General features: G+C 42.4%; 1 protein-coding gene across 2 annotated transcripts in view; it reads right to left on the reverse strand.

Moving 5' to 3' along the window:
• LOC129330085 (flavin-containing monooxygenase 1-like) overlaps positions 1–12670 on the reverse strand; it is a 34172-nt gene extending 21502 nt beyond the window's left edge. Inside the window, exons 1-4 of one of the 2 annotated variants that reach the window (XM_054979969.1) lie at positions 12536–12667; positions 8219–8407; positions 1675–1837; positions 916–1058 (exon numbers count right to left, since the gene is read on the reverse strand). In XM_054979969.1, the coding sequence (XP_054835944.1) occupies positions 916–1058; positions 1675–1837; positions 8219–8407; positions 12536–12667 (627 nt within the window). Of the gene's footprint in view, positions 1–915; positions 1059–1674; positions 1838–8218; positions 8408–12535 lie in introns of both variants that reach the window. The other variant, XM_054979970.1, reaches the window with a different exon arrangement.
• Positions 12671–17137: the final 4467 nt, after the last annotated feature.

Below are 17137 nucleotides of genomic sequence, written 5' to 3' on the forward strand. Positions count from 1 at the left end.
TCAGCAGGTCTTCCTTCCAACCACGGAGCTGCAAAGCGGTTACAAGTTGGGAGAAGACACCCAGGGAAGGGAGGGGGAAGGGGGTGTTCTGTAGCCATGGGCAATCCAATCTCATCCCTGCAAACTCTGATAGGCAGCTCTGACAGCCAAACACAGACCTCCTGCGTTGCTCAATGGGACCTGTGCTTATAAATACCTGTGGGCTCCCAGGCTGGGTTTCACTTTCAGTGAGCAGTGGAGTGGGACAGAGCTCTTGCTTGCCACTTGCTAGCCTTTGGGGAGAGAGACTGAGAGTATAATTGAGCTTGGATTTTTGTGGGAGTTTCCTGGGAGCCTTGGATTGGAGAGGGTATAACTCCAAGATCCCTTCTGCAATCTTGTCCAAACTTGGGTGATGGCTGTAGGAGAGCTTGCAAAACACTCCCCGGGAATATGGGCTCTCTAAGTGCCACGGGGGCCGTTCCACACCCCATGAACTGCGAACTGGTTCAGCAACGGAAAATGTTCGTTGCGGTTCGTGACCTCGGGATCGTCGTTGGCATTGAACCGTGAACCGCTGGTTCGTTAAATTTTTTTGGTTCATGCCCATGTCTACACACAACTCTTACATGACACAGGTTGCAATCCTAAAGACACTTTGGTGAGAGTAAGCCCCAATTAATGATATGAGACTTACTTCCCACTAGATCTTCTTAGGATTACTTCCAAACTCAATCACAAGGCAAGATCCAGAGACAAGAAAGACATCCTTTTATTCACCCTTTCACTAGAATGGGGAATTAAGATTCTTGATGGATTCTGATTCTTTACAAGATTGCTAAGAGAAGTGGAACTCTGTTCCCCCTTTCCAAAGCTTAAGAAGATAGGGTAGTGTAGTCCAATTCCAAATCACAAAGTAACTGAGAAGAAAAGTACCTTTTTTGCTGTGCGAGTGGCTTCCACGGCAATTTCGACAGCTGAATTCCCCATGCCAATCACAAGGACATTTTTACCTGCGAATACCTCTGGGGTTTTGTAGTCCCGACTATGGAAATACTGCCCATTAAACTTGTCTATACCTATGTAGAAACAGAAGGAAACTTGAAACAAAAGCAGCCTAAGCCTAGTAAGATGAACCATGAGCTTGTATCCTACCCCTCTGCTTTGTCAAATTGGAAGCCTTCTTCCAGAAGCTACTGGAGGAAGACTCCTTGGGCCTGAGGAAGGCTACTAATATGACTGGAGTGGTAGAGCACAAGCACGCACACATTTGCATCTATTTAATGACAACAACAACAATAACAATAACAATTTCCCTGCACATAGAAAATGAATATGTCAGTCCCAAATGTGTTAGCCTTAGCTTTGTTGCCAACATATGAGTTTTCTGTGTGTAGCTATTTTGTTTATGGGAGTGTAGTCAGACATTAGACACTACATACACACCATAAAGTGTTAATGAGTTTGTTAACATCTTTGAACTGCAGTCCTGGGAGAAACACATATATAACACTGCGCATAAACAATCCACACTTTAAAAAGCCTCTTCTAAGAAATGACAAAATCATCTTTGCATAAGAGGACGCAACAGATGGGAACAACATGAAGGTGCTTCTGTTGTTCTTTTTGCCAGACACATGGATGAGCTTTATGAATATCAGGACCAAACAGAGGGAAATCCAACATTGACTGTACCAGGGAAAGAGTTGAGGGGCAGCGAGGGCTCAGTGACTAAACCAACGCAAACCATCACTGCATCAAAGACGGCCGACTTCTGCTTCCCATTGGTCTCTGTGATGACATCCCACTGGCCACTAGTCAAAAAGTCGGGGCACTTCTTTATGCTGATCACTGTAGTCTGAAACATTTTGAGAAATTGTGTTGTTGAATCCAGAAAGCAGTGGGCTCACAAATGTATGCAACTGGATTTAGTTTGTGATGTAGTGCAAAACTCGCGCGAGAAAACACAATCTTTCGCGTTTTTGCTGGCATGTTCTGCAACATCCTGCAACATTCTGGCTTCAGGTAAGCCGTGCGGAATCAGCCCTGGTTTTTACTGAAGTGACAGGCATATTTTCAAACAGTGAAAGAACATTTAACTGCATATGTAAAAAGGGCGTGAAAGAGTTACATTTACCCATCCACATGCCAGACTCCCTGGATTACCCTGAAAATTTCTTGGCAATCGAGACAATCTGCTTGCTATGCTGCTGTGCCAGCGAACCTCAATGTGGTGCTCATGGGCACCATGGCATCTGCCAATGTGCTTCCATGAGCCCATTTGTTTTTCTCTGAAGCAGCTCTTTCTCAAAGCAAAGAGCCAGTCCTGGATTTCCTGCACTTCAACATACGAAAGAAACACTTCAGATACCAGTCCAGGAGTCATCCGCTCTGTGGGTAAAGGGGACACCCATTTGCGAACAGCTGCCTCTATCAAAAGGGTTGGAACTTGGAACCTCAATATTTTGTGGAATCTTCCTCAAGTTCTCTGACTGCTCAAATGTTGTCCATTTTCTGTTGTCAAAATTCCCAGAGTCCTTACAGGTTTAACAAGATTAAGAAGGCTGAAGATCCCTGTGCTATGCCATGGCACTGAATGGGATGGATGCAGTTGGAGCAGAGCCCACCATCACACTCAAGTGTGGGTGAAAAAAAAACTCTGCAGCTGTGGGTAATAGGTATGGGTCCATCCTCTGCACAGAGCCTTCTTAACACTGAGATAAAGAGCTATGACTCTTCCTTTTCTTTTCTTTTGTTTCACCTAAGCATAGAGCTTAGTTGTAAAGGTAATTTAAAAAAATAGGATAAACGAGCCGAGTCTACCGAGGAGTCTGAGGATTCTAGCAGGGCCAGATGATAACATGTCATGATTAGGCCCTAACCTATGTCAATTTAGGAGGCTCCATATGATAAAAATATTTATTATTCTCACAGTTAAAAAACTAAAAATAAAAATACATAAATAGAAATACTTATAATCAAAGGTAAAGAAAAGAAAAAATACAATCTAAACATTTTCTTATTGTAAGGCCCCTCATACTCAACCAATCCCTAAATCTAGTAGTGGATTCTCAAAGCTCTTAGGCCCAGATCTGGTCTGCTAACAAGCTTCATTCTGCATTTCTGCCTTGCCATTGCAATGAGGATACATCACCTAGTTTTCTCCTACAAAGAATTTAGTCCCAATCTATGAACTGTCACTGTGTGCCATCATAATCTTTTCTGTTATTCAACAAGTCCTTTTAAAGAAAAAACACTTCTCTGTGCTAGAAGAGAAGCCACCTTGGATCTGGAGCTAAGATTTCATAAATATGCCATTATTGGGTTCTGTCTCCTTTTAAAAGAAAACTTTACTTCTGAAGTGGGACTTATGTAGGGTGCCATTCACCCGCCTGGGGCAGGGATCCCCTGCTCCCACCCTTCCCCCCGTGCCCACTTACATGGCCAGTGGGGTCATGCTCCCTGTGGTGCACCCCCCCCCCCCCCGGGAGTGCAGTGCACTCCTGGGTGGCACGGCATTCTCCCATGCTCACAGTGGCCCAATTCGGGCCGAAACGTGCCCTGCAGCGGGCTCGTTTCAGGCTGAATCGTGCCCTACAGTGGGCTGATCGAGCTCGCAGGTACGTTCCCAGCCAACCTTTGACCCCCATGTGATGATGTCACTTCCTGGAATTAATGCCATCATGCAAGCTGGAAGAAAAGGACTCAAGGCTCTGAAAGGTAGGTGCCAGGTTCCCAATCTCCTGCTATGGGAGTCAAGGTTCCTTCACAAAATCACAAGCCACAGTGACAGAAATAGGACATGATGCCCACTATGCTCAGGCCCAGGTGGTTCAATTTCAGAATTTCCATCTTCTGGTTGATAATGTGTACATACCTCTTTCTCATGACAAGTTCAAACTTCAGGAGATTTGGACCAGCCTAGAAAACTTCATAGCAGGTTTGCTATTGAAATTTCCTCGTACCTTGTTTCTGGTCGCTGGTGATTTTAATGCTAGAACTAGGGTTTCCTATTTGGGTTTTTAATCTGAATAGGGCCCAATTTGTATAGATTCAGGAGTTCATGAATTGGCCCCAGAATTGCTGAGCCAATTAGGGAATCCCGAAGCAAAGCTTTCCGAAGCAATTCGGAACGCTTCGGAAAGCTTTCTGTAGAGAAGCAGTGGGGGGGGGGGGGGAGGAAGTTCCCTCTTTTCAGGGCTGCTCTTTTCAGGGCTTCTTTGAGCTTTCAAAACTCCACTGGGCATTCTTACCCTGTGGCAGGGGGGAAGAGGGAGTTCCCTCCCATTGGATGAAAAAGCCAGCCTGGAAGTTTTAAAAGCTCAAAGCTGCTCTTTTCAGGGCTGCTTTGAGCTTTCAAAACTCCACCGGGCTTTTTCATCCAATGGGAGGAGGGAAGAGAGAACTCCCTCTTCCCCCCTCCCATCAGATGAAAACACCTGTGGGAAGTCCTGCTTTGATCTTCGGTGTGCTCCGAATATTTACAGAGCATATTTAAAGAGCAGCTTAAATACTTGAACCTGAAGTGGCTTGTCCCTAGTGCAGAGTGCACACCCCTAGCTAGAACTGGTTGTTCCACTGAGTCTCTATACTCAACTTACAAAGCCATGCCTCCAGAGGAAGACTCCTCACTGCTTCTCTTCCCTAGACATTCCAAAGATTTTAAATCAAATTGGAAGGGAATGCACCTAGCAAAACTAGCTAATAGGTTATACCTCTTCATGCTGAATGGTTCTGTCAAAGGAGACTTATCTAGCGAATTTACCTTTTGCTCAAACTGAGGAGCCAGCACAATTGATTGTCACAATTGGTTATGCTCTTGTTTCACACAACTTGTTAGAACATGTAGTTTTCTTAAGAGTTGAATCTCGACTAGATAGCGATCATCTATCAATCAATGTATTGTTTAAGTTCCAACATTCCCCATTTCATTTAACCATGACATTTGAGGTAGAACTGTTACAAGCTTCCAACTATCAAAGAATTCGATGATCAAACAAAACTCTTAGAAGGGATTAGCCAACTTTGTAATGAACTGATCACAAATTCCAACCTGGACACCATCTTAGAATGCTATGAGCAAATTATTAATGGGTGGCTGGACATATGCCTCCCTAATAAACCAACCAATGGTCTCAGGAACTTAAAGATTATTTTCCTTCATGGTTTGATCATGAATGTCGAATAACCAAAAAACAGATAACAGATATGTACAACAGTTACAAGTCTGAGAACCTGCCATCAATGCCACCAGAACTACGTGCCTGAAAGCAGCAATATAAAAACTGAATTAAAATGAAAAAAGAGAGACACTTAAAAAGACTTGGTTACATTTCAGCCTGGCTGCAAAACTTAAAAATGACTCACTCTTTTGGAAAATAGTTTTGGAAGGCCTCTCTCTAGAAGGCCTCAAATTTTCTTGTGAGATTGCTGTGAAAATTTGGGAAGACCATTTCTATGCATTGTACATGGCTGAGACATCACAGATGCAGTGCCATGAAACTAATATTGACATGCTTTTATCACGGCCACAAGTCACAGTTGTAGAAGTTAAGAGACTTATAGCTCAGATAAAGCTGGGGAAGGCCCCTGGAAGTGATCTAATCCCACAGGAGTAAAGTCAGATGTGGACTGGTGGGCCCTGGTGTTAGCAACTCTTTTCACTTATATTGACCAAACAGGTACGTTTCCTAGAGACTGAGGCATGGCAGTCATTATCCCAATATATAAGAAAGAGGCAAGATCAGACCCTTTTAACTATCAACTCATTAGCTTGCTCAGCGTGGTGGGAAAACTGTATGCCGGACATTTGTTTTGGAAACTTTGAGACTGGATAGACAGGGAAAATATATTAGCAGAAGAACAAGCTGAATTTAAAAGTAGCCGATCTATGATGGACCAATGCTTGCTTTTGCAGCATCTAGTAGAGAAATATACAGCTAGGACACCAGGAGATTTGTATGCAGCTTTTGTTGATTACAAAATGGCGTTTGATAGCATCTCGCACAATAGACCTTGGATAAAACTTGAAGAGTCTGTAATAGATTGCAGATTGTTGGCCTCATACGGGCCCTTTATGAGGATAATCAGCTATCAGTAAGATGCAACCCACAAAGTGCCAGTTAGGAGGGTGTGAAACAAGTTGTGGGGGGGAGCTGCGTACTTGCTCCCAATAAGGGAGCTGCGTACTTGCTTCCTTATTGTTCAATTTCTACATCAATTCCATGATACATTCCCTATATAATCTGGATTTCCATCCTCTAACCATTGCATTGGGAAGGCAGAGATCTTGAAAGACATTGTACTCTCCATTTTCGATGGAGTTCGTCTGACCCTTGCAGATTCGGTTAAGAGCCTAGGGGTTATACTGGATCCAGCGCTACTACTAGAAAAACAAGTTAAGGCAGCCGCAAAAAATGCTGACTACAATCTCACTCTAGCCTGGAAGATGGCTTCTTACCTTGACACGGCCGACCTGGCCACCTGGATCCATGCGGTGGTAACATCAAAACTTGACTATTATAATGCACTATATATTGGTCTCCCATCTAAGTTAACTAGGAGGCTCCAATTGGTGTAAAATGCTGTGGCTCGATGGTTAGCAGGAGCATGAACATCACTCCCATTCTACAGTCACTCCATTGACTACCTATCAGTTACCATGCTCAATTCAAGGTATTGGTTATTACATACAAAGCTCTTCATGGCCTTGGCCCACCATACCTACAAGATCATCTCACTCCTTATGTCCCTCCATGGCAGCTTCGTTCATCTGAACAGGGTCTCTTTCAGGTGCCAGCCTGCACATGGGCGAAATCAACAGCAACCCACATGCGGGCTTTCTCTGTGGTAGCCCCCACCCTATGGAATGGTCTGCCTGAAGAGGTCAGGAGAGCCCTCATTCTCCTGGATTTCCACAAATGATGCAAAACAGAATTATTCAAAAAGGCTATTTACTCAGATCGAAGGGAAGCATTATAGGGAGGGGTCTCAAATGCTTCGCTAATGAGTTAGGGACCACAGACTTCACCACTACGTTGCCTTGCATATTATCCGTTGCTTGAATATGTACTCTTATACTACCTGTACTTCATTTTATCTAATATCAGTCCTAGAATTGATTCTATTCTGTTTCAGCAATTCTTTAACTCTGTATTGGAGCTTTCCTAATGCTAGGTCTTTGTAAAATCCTATGACATTGTTGTGGAAATGTCCTTAACACTGTATAGAAAAGTCCTTGATGCTGTATGGAAATGTTCCCGATACTGATTGTACTAATCTCACGCTTTGTAGTCCACCTTGAGTCTCAGTGAGAAAGGCGGACTATAAATGACATAAATAAATAAATAAATAAATAAACAAATAAACAAATAAGAAAGAAAGAAAGAAAGAAAGAAAGAAAGAAAGAAAGAAAGAAAGAAAGAAAGAAAGAAAGAAAGAAAGAAAGAAAGAAAGAAAGAAGCTTACACTTAGGCTTCCCAAGTGCCCACCAGTGGTGGATGATCTTCTGGGGGGGTTTCCTCCTTGTCTGCTGATCTCTGGTAATAGGCAGGATGGGGCAAGCCCTCCAGAGATCGCCCGCCGCTGGCACTAGGCACAATCCCGGTGGGTCAAGATGACTTGTCTTCCTGAAGCTACCCTTGCTGGAGGCACACGGTAAGTGCTAGGTCCCCCACCTCCTGCCAGGAGGTTATAGGGACCTGGCAAACCTAGCCATAGTTAAGAAGGACAGGTTGTCCTCTAAAGAATGAAGAAACATCACACAGACAGCATTCCCTGGAATAAAAATACTTTTTTGGTAGATGCTTTTATAGCTGTTTGCATGTAATCAGTAAACGTCACATAATACCTTTTTAAAAGAGCAACGAAAATGACATAAAACAGCATGCTAGCTTTTGGATGGTCTTAATAAAAGATATCCCTCCATAGCTTTTGTTTTCAGTTGGACCAGCACTGCTCCCTAGAAATAATTTTACTAGTAATTTCTAGTATGGATAACATGCTTGGTGATCATGCAAAATTTGTAGTGTGGTCCTAAACAGAGTTACACCCTTCTAAGTTCATAGGAGTCACCGGGGTCAGAAAGGTTTAACTCTGCTTAGGATGACATTGGTAGTCCTCTGTGAGTGTTTGTGTTTGAGTTGCAATAAACTAAGGCACACACATTGAAACACACTGATTTTTTTTTTAATTACCTTTGAGTCCAAATTTGAGTTGAAGCAAAGCCACAACCACTTACCTGGAACTGAATATACTTCCAGAGATTGAAGTGTTTTGTGTACAGACGCAGATATTCCAGGAACTTAGCATGGGGTAAAAAGACTGGAAAATCTTCCGGGAAGGGGAAGTCTGTGAAGGCCGACATCTCCTTACAAGTGTTACTAACCAGAGATTTGTACATGCTGGGTCTTCCCTCTTCCACATGTTCCTGTCCATGCAACAGCAACACAGAAAGAATTTTCTCACAATCAATTTAATTACCTTTTTAGGGATATCCCTTAACATGAGTGTCACAACTCCCATTCTGTCATGTAATTATGTTTTGCCTTTAACCCTCTTCTTCTTACACCTTCTGGTAGATAATGCTGCCACCAGGAATTATATTCCAAACTAGTTAATTTAAATTTCCCCCTGAATAATGTGACCGAATATCAGGCTCTTTTGTGAGACTAAGTGGCCCTGAGAATAGGAATGGGAAATATAGGAAATACATATATTCTGGGGTGGATTTAAAAAAACAACAACCCATGTTCAGAAGGGTGAACAAAAAAACCTAAAATAAACTTTTATTATTAGATGAAGCATATTGGTTTCATACTATTTCTTAAGCATGATGGTTTCAAAGATAGTTATCTGTTCTTAAAGAGTCAAACTACAAGTAACGCAGTTCACATGAAGCACACTTGATTGGCCCCGCAAGTTTAGCTGGGAAGTGCAGTCGGAGAGATGTGGCAGCTGCGAAACTTCAGCCATCCTTTATATGCCCTGTGCCTGTGCTAGGATGAGCGGTGGCAGCAGGAGCGCAGTAGCACCTTCTAGATGGGCAGCAGTGAGGGAGAAGCAGCAGAGGGCAGTGTATGCCCCTCCTCCCATGGCCCGGTGGAGCAGCACAGGGCTGGAGCGCAGTTGCCAGGTGCCTCCTGACAGGAGAGCAGAGCACAATGCTGCACTCACATGGCCTGGCTAGGATGAGTGGTGGCAGCAGAGGGCAGTGTGCGACCCTCCTCCCATGGCCCGGTGGAGCTGAACAGGGCTGGAGCGCAGTTGCTGGGCACCTCCTGACAGGAGAGCAGAGCACAATGCTCACTCACCTGGCTCACCTGGCTCCATCCTTGTCCCACCCTGCCACCGCTCTCCCAACCCTGCAGCAGGCATGTCTGTCCACGTACATGCACAGGAGCCCCAGCTCCTGCTAGCGAGGAAGGAAGGAAGGAAGGAAGGAGCAGCCCCGCAACTGCCACAGCCCAGCTGCCAACCAGCCAGACATCGGTGCCACAGCTCAGCCTCCTTGCGGAACCCCCCCCCCCCCCAGCACCTGGGAGCAGGCAGGGGAGAGGAGAGAAACCAAGCAGCTGGAGCTTCACCACCTCCGCATTTGCTATGGGAAGGAGTCTCTGACTACACTTCCCAAGTAAACTTGCATGGACCTGCCATGTGAACTGTGTCACTTGTAGCTTGACTCAAAGTTTCTTTTCCACAACATGTCTATACCAAGTTGAATAGCAGAATTATAGATTCGTGAGGATCCTCCAGCCCCTATACAGTACTACAGTTTCTACCAAGACATATGTTATAATGACATGTTCTTGAGTACTGTACCTTCCCAGCATCTGGGAGAACAATTTGGATCAGGGAGGACAGCGTGCAGAGGGAGAGAATGCCTAAGGCTTCCTTCCTTTCTACTGTTTTCCTGGCCTGAAATGGCCTTATGAAGTTGATATTTACCCCACTGGGAACATTCACATTCAGGACATTTAAACTTCTCGAATGGGCAAATAGAGGCTCCCTGGAGTCATTCCAGGTTGGGAAAATGGTGAAAGAAGAATAAAGGCTTAACTACAATGCACTGCTGCAGTGATCCAAATTAGATCTGCATGCTCTGGGAGGCAAAGAACATGAGACCACATCTTCAGAATGCATGAATCAGCAGCAGGTTTCCCAGAAGAGATGGAATGTGTCTGGAGCCATTCAGTAGTAGAGAAATTCCAGTTAAATGATAATTAAAATATAGGGGGGTGTAGATACTTATTTCTTCTGGCCTTGCATGTAATTTGGAACTTACATTTTGAGGGAATTTCACAGGGGTGGGTGACAAATTGGACACTTGTGCCCACAGATAAGGAGAGCAACTTCATCAATTCCCTTCCTCAAATGTAGATCACCCACTTTTGCTCCCTATGTTGTTCTTTGAGAGGTTATCTAACATTAAAAGGGACAACATCTGTGTTGGGGCTAGCCCAACATGGTTCACAACCACACTCGCTTTTACAAAATGCTCCTCCAGGCTTCCTTTCTCTGCCAATTTTGCCGGCAGCAAATGCTCCAAATTATAAATCTAAAAATTTTAGTATACATTTTAATTCATTTAAGGTTTTACACAGATGGTATTTAACCCCAACTAGGCTTCATAGAATCAATCCAACAAATAGTGTTAAATGTTGGAAAGACTGTGGTCAGGAGGGTGACTTTCTACATTGCTGGTGGCAATGCCCAATTATTCAACTATTTTGAGGACAATTTTAATGGAGATAAAGAAAATTATGGGATTTAATTTGCCAGCCTTAGAGAAAACGGTTTTGTTATCTTACTGTCTGGTGCTGAATTGCTCTAAAATAAAAGCTGCACTAATCACAACTCTCCTAGCCATTGCTAGAATCGCAATTGCAAAAAAATGGAAGGAGAAACAGGGTCTGAAACTACAAATGTGGCATCTTATGGGAATATTTTATTCATAGCAGAATTATAAGTAGTACAACTATGCCAAATTTGGAAAGAGCTCAAAGGTCTTTCAAAGAATTTTGGCTCCCAGTTGTGGAGTATCTTGTTGAACAAGATGTGGTTCCAAAAAATCCATACTTTTGAGCTCTGATGATTTGTTGACATCTGGGAATTCTCTAATTGCCTGTCTAATAATGCTGAGAGTTTGAATTCAGCAGTTGTCATGTAGCTTATTCTGTTATTTTTAGACTTTTTTATTGAGCAGTTTTCAATGTTGACACCATATTGAATAAATTAATTTTTAAAAAGAACACATGGAGCCTGAAGAAGGGCAAACAGGACACCCCACAGCTGTTCCCACTGGAGAAAATGGTGTGGAAGGGAAGCCTGAAATCCCTCCTCCCCCGACCCTTGCAGGACTGGAAGCTGCACCTCAAGTCATGGAACACTTTGTAATACTGAGTCCCTCTATGCCCATGTGGTTGTGAGCCATATTGGGATACCCCTGACAAGACTCACGTCACTTGTAACATCTCGATAAGCCCTTAAGTGTACATCCCTCGTGGCCCAATGCCAAATGCTGTGGGAGAGGGAACCAGCAAAGTTTGCTTGCATGAACAGTGTTCTCCTCACAGTAGATAGGATTCAACCCACTGTCTCTCAGCTTTAACTGTTTTGTGGTCAAATTGAGGGGAAGGAGGAGGATAACATAAAGCACAGTGAACTCTTTGGAGAAAAGCAGGATACCAAACCAAAAAACCCTCCTTTTCTGCTTTTACAGACAAAATGGTAGACAATCCATTTACCATTGAATAAAACTGGGGCACATTAGCTATCAGGGAGAAAGAACAATTTGGATATTCCCCCACTTGAAAAATTGCCCCACCTTGATTCTCTAAGCTCGGGGCCTTGAAAAATTGACTTATCTTCTCCCCCTTTTTTCCTTAGAATAAAACTAAGATGTCCTCAGAGTCCTGTATTCCTGGGGCATCTTCAGTCCTCCTCAAGCTCTCCCCAGATTTAGGTTAATTTCCAAAATAATATTTTTCCACACACTTGTATTCCCCAATTATGTAGAGATATTTATTTATGGATGACGCAGTTTGGAGCAGCTATTAACATCCACATAGGGGGCCAACAAGTTTGCCCATAATGACAATTTCAGTCATCATGATTTGGCATTCTCATTTTACATACCACTAAAGGATACTGTACCCATTCCTCTTGATACATGCCGTTGCCATTTTGTGTGATTTAAAAAAAAAATAGTACGCAGTTCTTAGTACTGAAGCTGAAAAATACATGTGTCGTTGTTTATATATGTTCTGTTAAAGTTGTTCTAAATGCATTGGCTCTGGAGGACAGTTGGCAGAACAATCACAAGCATTTTTCTAAAAAAATAGCCAACATTTCAAACGTTGCCATGCAAATGTTTGAACATGAAACTTTGACTTGATTTTCAAATTTGAATTTTTGCACTTTCCAGTGCAAGCAAGATGGCAGTTGAACAACTTAATGCCCCCCTCACTCTGCAGCCTCATTTGCCCTCCCCCAGATATGCCACCAGAGGTTAGTGGGCCCAAAGACAGTGCAAGGGACGCCTGCCATTCCAGCTCACCGTGTACCTCCACACTCCCCTGATGTCACTGGTCCTCTCAAAGCAGGTGGGCTCCAACCCCTCTTCCAGGCAGCACTTGATAGAGGCCAGTCCACTCACACCCGCCCCAACGATGGCTACTCTCTTGGCCATGCTCCCTTGAAAAAGCAGAGGAAACACACAGGAGGTATTTAAGGGATGAAAGACATTCCTGAATAAGTTCCTTACGTAGGCTGGTTCTTGATGAAGAAGTAGAAGTCTTAACACCACACTTGTTCAAAGACTGCAAGTTTTTAAACCATACCATTTAAAAAGCACATTTTCTGAAGTATCCTTAAATAAATGTACCCTCTCATGTAGCGTATAAATCAAGATGGAGGGGAAGGTTCTTTCTGGTACCGAAAAGCACTTCTGCTAGTGGAATACATCCAGAAGATGCTACCCAGAGTGTGTGTTTTGGTGTGTGTAGGTGTACATTTACAGGATCTTAAGGCATTCAATGCACCACACATACATTATCTCAGTTAACCTCACAATCCTTGATATCAATGTGGTTTTTCTAAGGTTAGTTTTCAAATAAGGCAAAGTCTGAGTTTGGGATTTCCTAGCAGATCAATTCATTTGGTTAATTTATGGGTTAAATTTTTTTTTGTTGGTCATAACAGATACTATAATTACTTGAAAGGAAGACAACTTCAAATGTAAGATGAGCCCCTTATTATTATTATTGGACATAACTGTAACTTTTATGCAAATATAATGCATTCCCTTCCCTTTTACCTGGGGAAAAATATACTCTTGCATTTGAGTAAATACTGTACTTGCTAATACTCTGTAGCCATTCTATCAAGCGTGTTATGACCTTTACTTTTGGGGGGTAGATTTTTCTTTTAATCTCCCCCTTACACCCTCTGGGTAGTTTGTGTGCACACAGCTGGCCTCTCTTTCCCTGACTGAGTGTCCTTTCACAAACATGCTCAGTTCAGGTTCCACACAGGTTATATTTCTCTCATAAAACACTTCAACATATTCAGGCAGCACACAGCTAGCCTGCTTTCTTCTGACTCAAAACTTTCTCTCTCTCTGTCAGTCTAAACTACATTCACTCCGCCCACACTCTCAGTCATCAACCAATCACATCACTCACTCTTCCCTCTCTCACCCCCCACTCTTCACCTAGCTCAAACCAAGCATTTAAAGACACATGCACACATTTACTTGGAATCATTACAAATCCCCCCCTTCTTCTTAAGCGGAACACATCTCTTTTTCAGAAGAGCTGTGTGCAGCTTTCTCCGGCTTAGGGAATGTTTTATTGTCTCTGCAGTTCCTGTTAAGTCCACTTCTCACTCTTCTGTGGTTTTTGGTCTAAAGTCTTGGGTTTCTTTAACTTGCATTCCTCCTCTGCTGGGGTGTCATCTCCCTCTCTGGGATGTTCCACTCCTGGGCTGAGGTCATCTCGCTCTCTGGGATGTTCCACTGCTGGGCTGAGGTCATCTCGGCTTTGGCCTTCTCTACTAGGTCGTTGTTTGCTTCTTCTGGTTGTTTCTCTATCAATATTCTGTTCTTTCCTAAACAGTCTATTTCTTTCTTGCGAACAGGGTTTGAGCTTAGTTCTTTACATGCTCTCTTCATGTTTGATGCACTGGGTGACTCATTTAGAAGGCTAGCATCCTTCAAGGAGTTTCCTAACTCTTTATACTGTTTTTTGCACATGCTGAGCTTTTCTAGTACTTTCCATTTGTCTTCAATCAGTTCAGCAACTTTACTATCAAGTTGCCTCTCTCCTCCAACATAAAGTCTGTTTCTAATTAACTGATAGCTTCTGTACGTTAGTAGAAAGACAATTAAAAGGCAACAACGGCAAAATAAATCACCATTTCTAAATGCTGCATTTTTTGTTGCTGTTTTCTAGGGCTTTCTGCAGCCTTTGGTTTTCTATATCCAAACTTTGATAACTGACTTCTAAATGTTTAGCCTTCTTAAAAGAGGTTTTCATAAGCTCTAGACGTTTCTGAAGCTGTTGTTTCTCACTTTCCAGTTCTTTGTTTTCTAATTGTAACTGAGCCATCTTGAGGTTCATACTCTTCAAAGATTCAACTGTTCTGAGTTCTAAATTCTCTTCATCAATTTGTGTATTCTGTTTCTCTAAGGACTCTAGTTGAAATCAGAGGTTTCTCTGGCTAGTTAGAGTCTTTCTCGGCATTCTATTTTCTATATCCAGGTAAGAGTTTTCTTGCTTTGACATATCTATTTTTTCACAAATTAGCTTTAGTTTAGTAACCCTTTTCTGTAACAACTCATTTTCCCATGCAAACATGTTTGTTTCTGCATTCATCTCATTCTGCCTGTCCTCCTCTCTTATGTCCTTTAACTCGGGATCCTTCATAATTTCTTCTTTAAAATCCTCAGAGTTTTTATTTATGCTTCCTGCTTTTTCTTGGGACATTTCTGCAGTACTACTAACAGGAGTTTGTCTCTCTCTTTTTCTCTCCTGCAATGTATCAATTGTGTCTGTTGCTAAGATACCTAGGGGCTTGTCTTCTGCTCCCCTAGCTTCAGCTTGTAGCAAATCATTGGAGTCAGTGCATATTTGAATTCTTGCCTTTGCTCCCATTACATCTCTTCCCAATACTACTGGTATTTTCTGTTCTTTAATAACTGCTACAGGAAAATATTCTTCCTTTCCTCTCCAGTTAATTTTTAGCCGTGCTAGTGGCACTCTTTTAGAATTTCCCCACACACCTTGCAAGGATATTTGCTTATCTGGAATCAGGTTTTTCTTATCAACAAAATCCTCCCTGACCAGTGTTACTGAGGCTCCTGTGTCTAGAATGGCTAAAGTATCTCTCCCATCTATTTGTACCACCTCTCTCAGTTCAGTACCCTGAGCAACCTTATCTGTCTTTACCCCACACAAGTAGACTGTTTCTTCAGTGTTTATGGGTAAGGCAGTGTTCTTACTGGGACTTTCATTTGTGTTTGTTGAGCTTTGGGAGTTTCTATCATCTTCATCACTCTGATCATCTGAGTCAGTTCTAGTGACCCTCCTTACATGCTCAAGCGTTGTTTGCTTGGGTTGGTTCTTTAGACATTTGTAAGCTAAATGCCCTTTCAGACCACATACATAACATCTATCATTCCAGTATCCATCTTGGTTTCTTTTTATATTTTTATCCTGACTTTTTATAATCTCAGCTCTTTCATATGTTCCTTTCCTTTCTCCCTCTTGTTCTTTACTTGATTTAAACTCTGGTTTATAAGAACAGTCTTTCTTATCACGGCAATCCCATCCTCCTCTATTAAGTGTTAATCTATCTGCCACTCTGATGCTTGCTTGACATTCTCTGGAAGTTTATCTTTAACTAGAAGTCTGATCTCTGAAGGAAGTTGAAATAAAAACTGATCCAAAATCATTAGATCCCTTATTCCTTCTTTAGAGTTAGCTTTGGCAGATGAAATCCACTTATCAAAATAGTCTGTCAGTTTGGCACTAAAAGACTTAAATGACTTCTCTTTCTGAGGCACTAGGCTTCTGAACTTCTTTCTGAAGTAATCAGGACCTAGCCGAAATCTGTCATATACCGCTTCTTTGTATTCGGCATAAACAACAGGCTTATCTGAGGGAAATGGGTTGTAGATCTCAGCCAATTCCTCTCTAATTAAGCTGGGTAAATACTTCATATATTGTGTCTCTGGTATTTCCCAGTTCTGAGCACATCGTTCAAAAGTGGACAGGAAAAATTGTAGATCTTCTCCTGACACATACACCATAAAATCTTTTGGGGTAACTCGAGGTAAATCAGCTCTGGGTTCAGAGTTACCCTCCTTTTTGTCCCCATTCTTAAGTCTCTCTCTTTCTAATTGTAATCTTTCAACTTCCAAACTGGTGTGTCTTTCCATCTCTTGAACTCTAAGTTCCATTTCAGCTTTCCACTTTTCCCTTTCAAACTGTTTTTGTTCTATTTCAGCTTCCCTTTCCCTTTGTTTTTGTTCTATTTCTCAAGTTCTAAGTTCTGCTTCAACTTTCAGCTTTTCCCTCAGAAATTCTAAATATTCTGGATTAGGGTTGTACATTCCCTCAGGGTTTCTCTCCTCTGCAGTTCTACTTGGCTCCACACTGCTTTGTATCAGTATAACTCTCAGTTCTTCTACACTTTTCCCCTCATGAGGTAAATTTAACTCTATGCACTTCTGAATGAGAGCCTCCTTTTTCATCCCCATAAACTCTGCCATTTCTCTTTTACTTTTATTTCCTTCTACAATTGTACTAAACTTCACCAGATTATGTTCTCTCTTATAAATCCTACTAGTTCTTCTGTGTCTTTCCTTTATAACAGTTCTATATTTCTCATAGGATTTAACTGAACACTCTGTCTCCTTGGCTATCTGTCCCTTCAGAATGTCTTTCTCTCAGAATGTTCCTTCCTCCCAGGCCTCCACTTGTTATGACCTTTACTTTTGGGGGGTAGATTTTTCTTTTAATCTCCCCCTTTACCCTCTGGGTAGTTTGCTGCCACCAGGAATATATTATCCCAAAATGTTTTATTTAAATTTTCCCTTTTGTAACGTGTTTAAGCGTCAGGCTCCTTCGTGGTTCTATGTGGCCCTGAGGATATGAAT

Source organism: Eublepharis macularius, chromosome 5 (assembly GCF_028583425.1).
Source record: "Eublepharis macularius isolate TG4126 chromosome 5, MPM_Emac_v1.0, whole genome shotgun sequence".
Classification (NCBI taxonomy): Eukaryota; Metazoa; Chordata; class Lepidosauria; order Squamata; family Eublepharidae; genus Eublepharis; species Eublepharis macularius.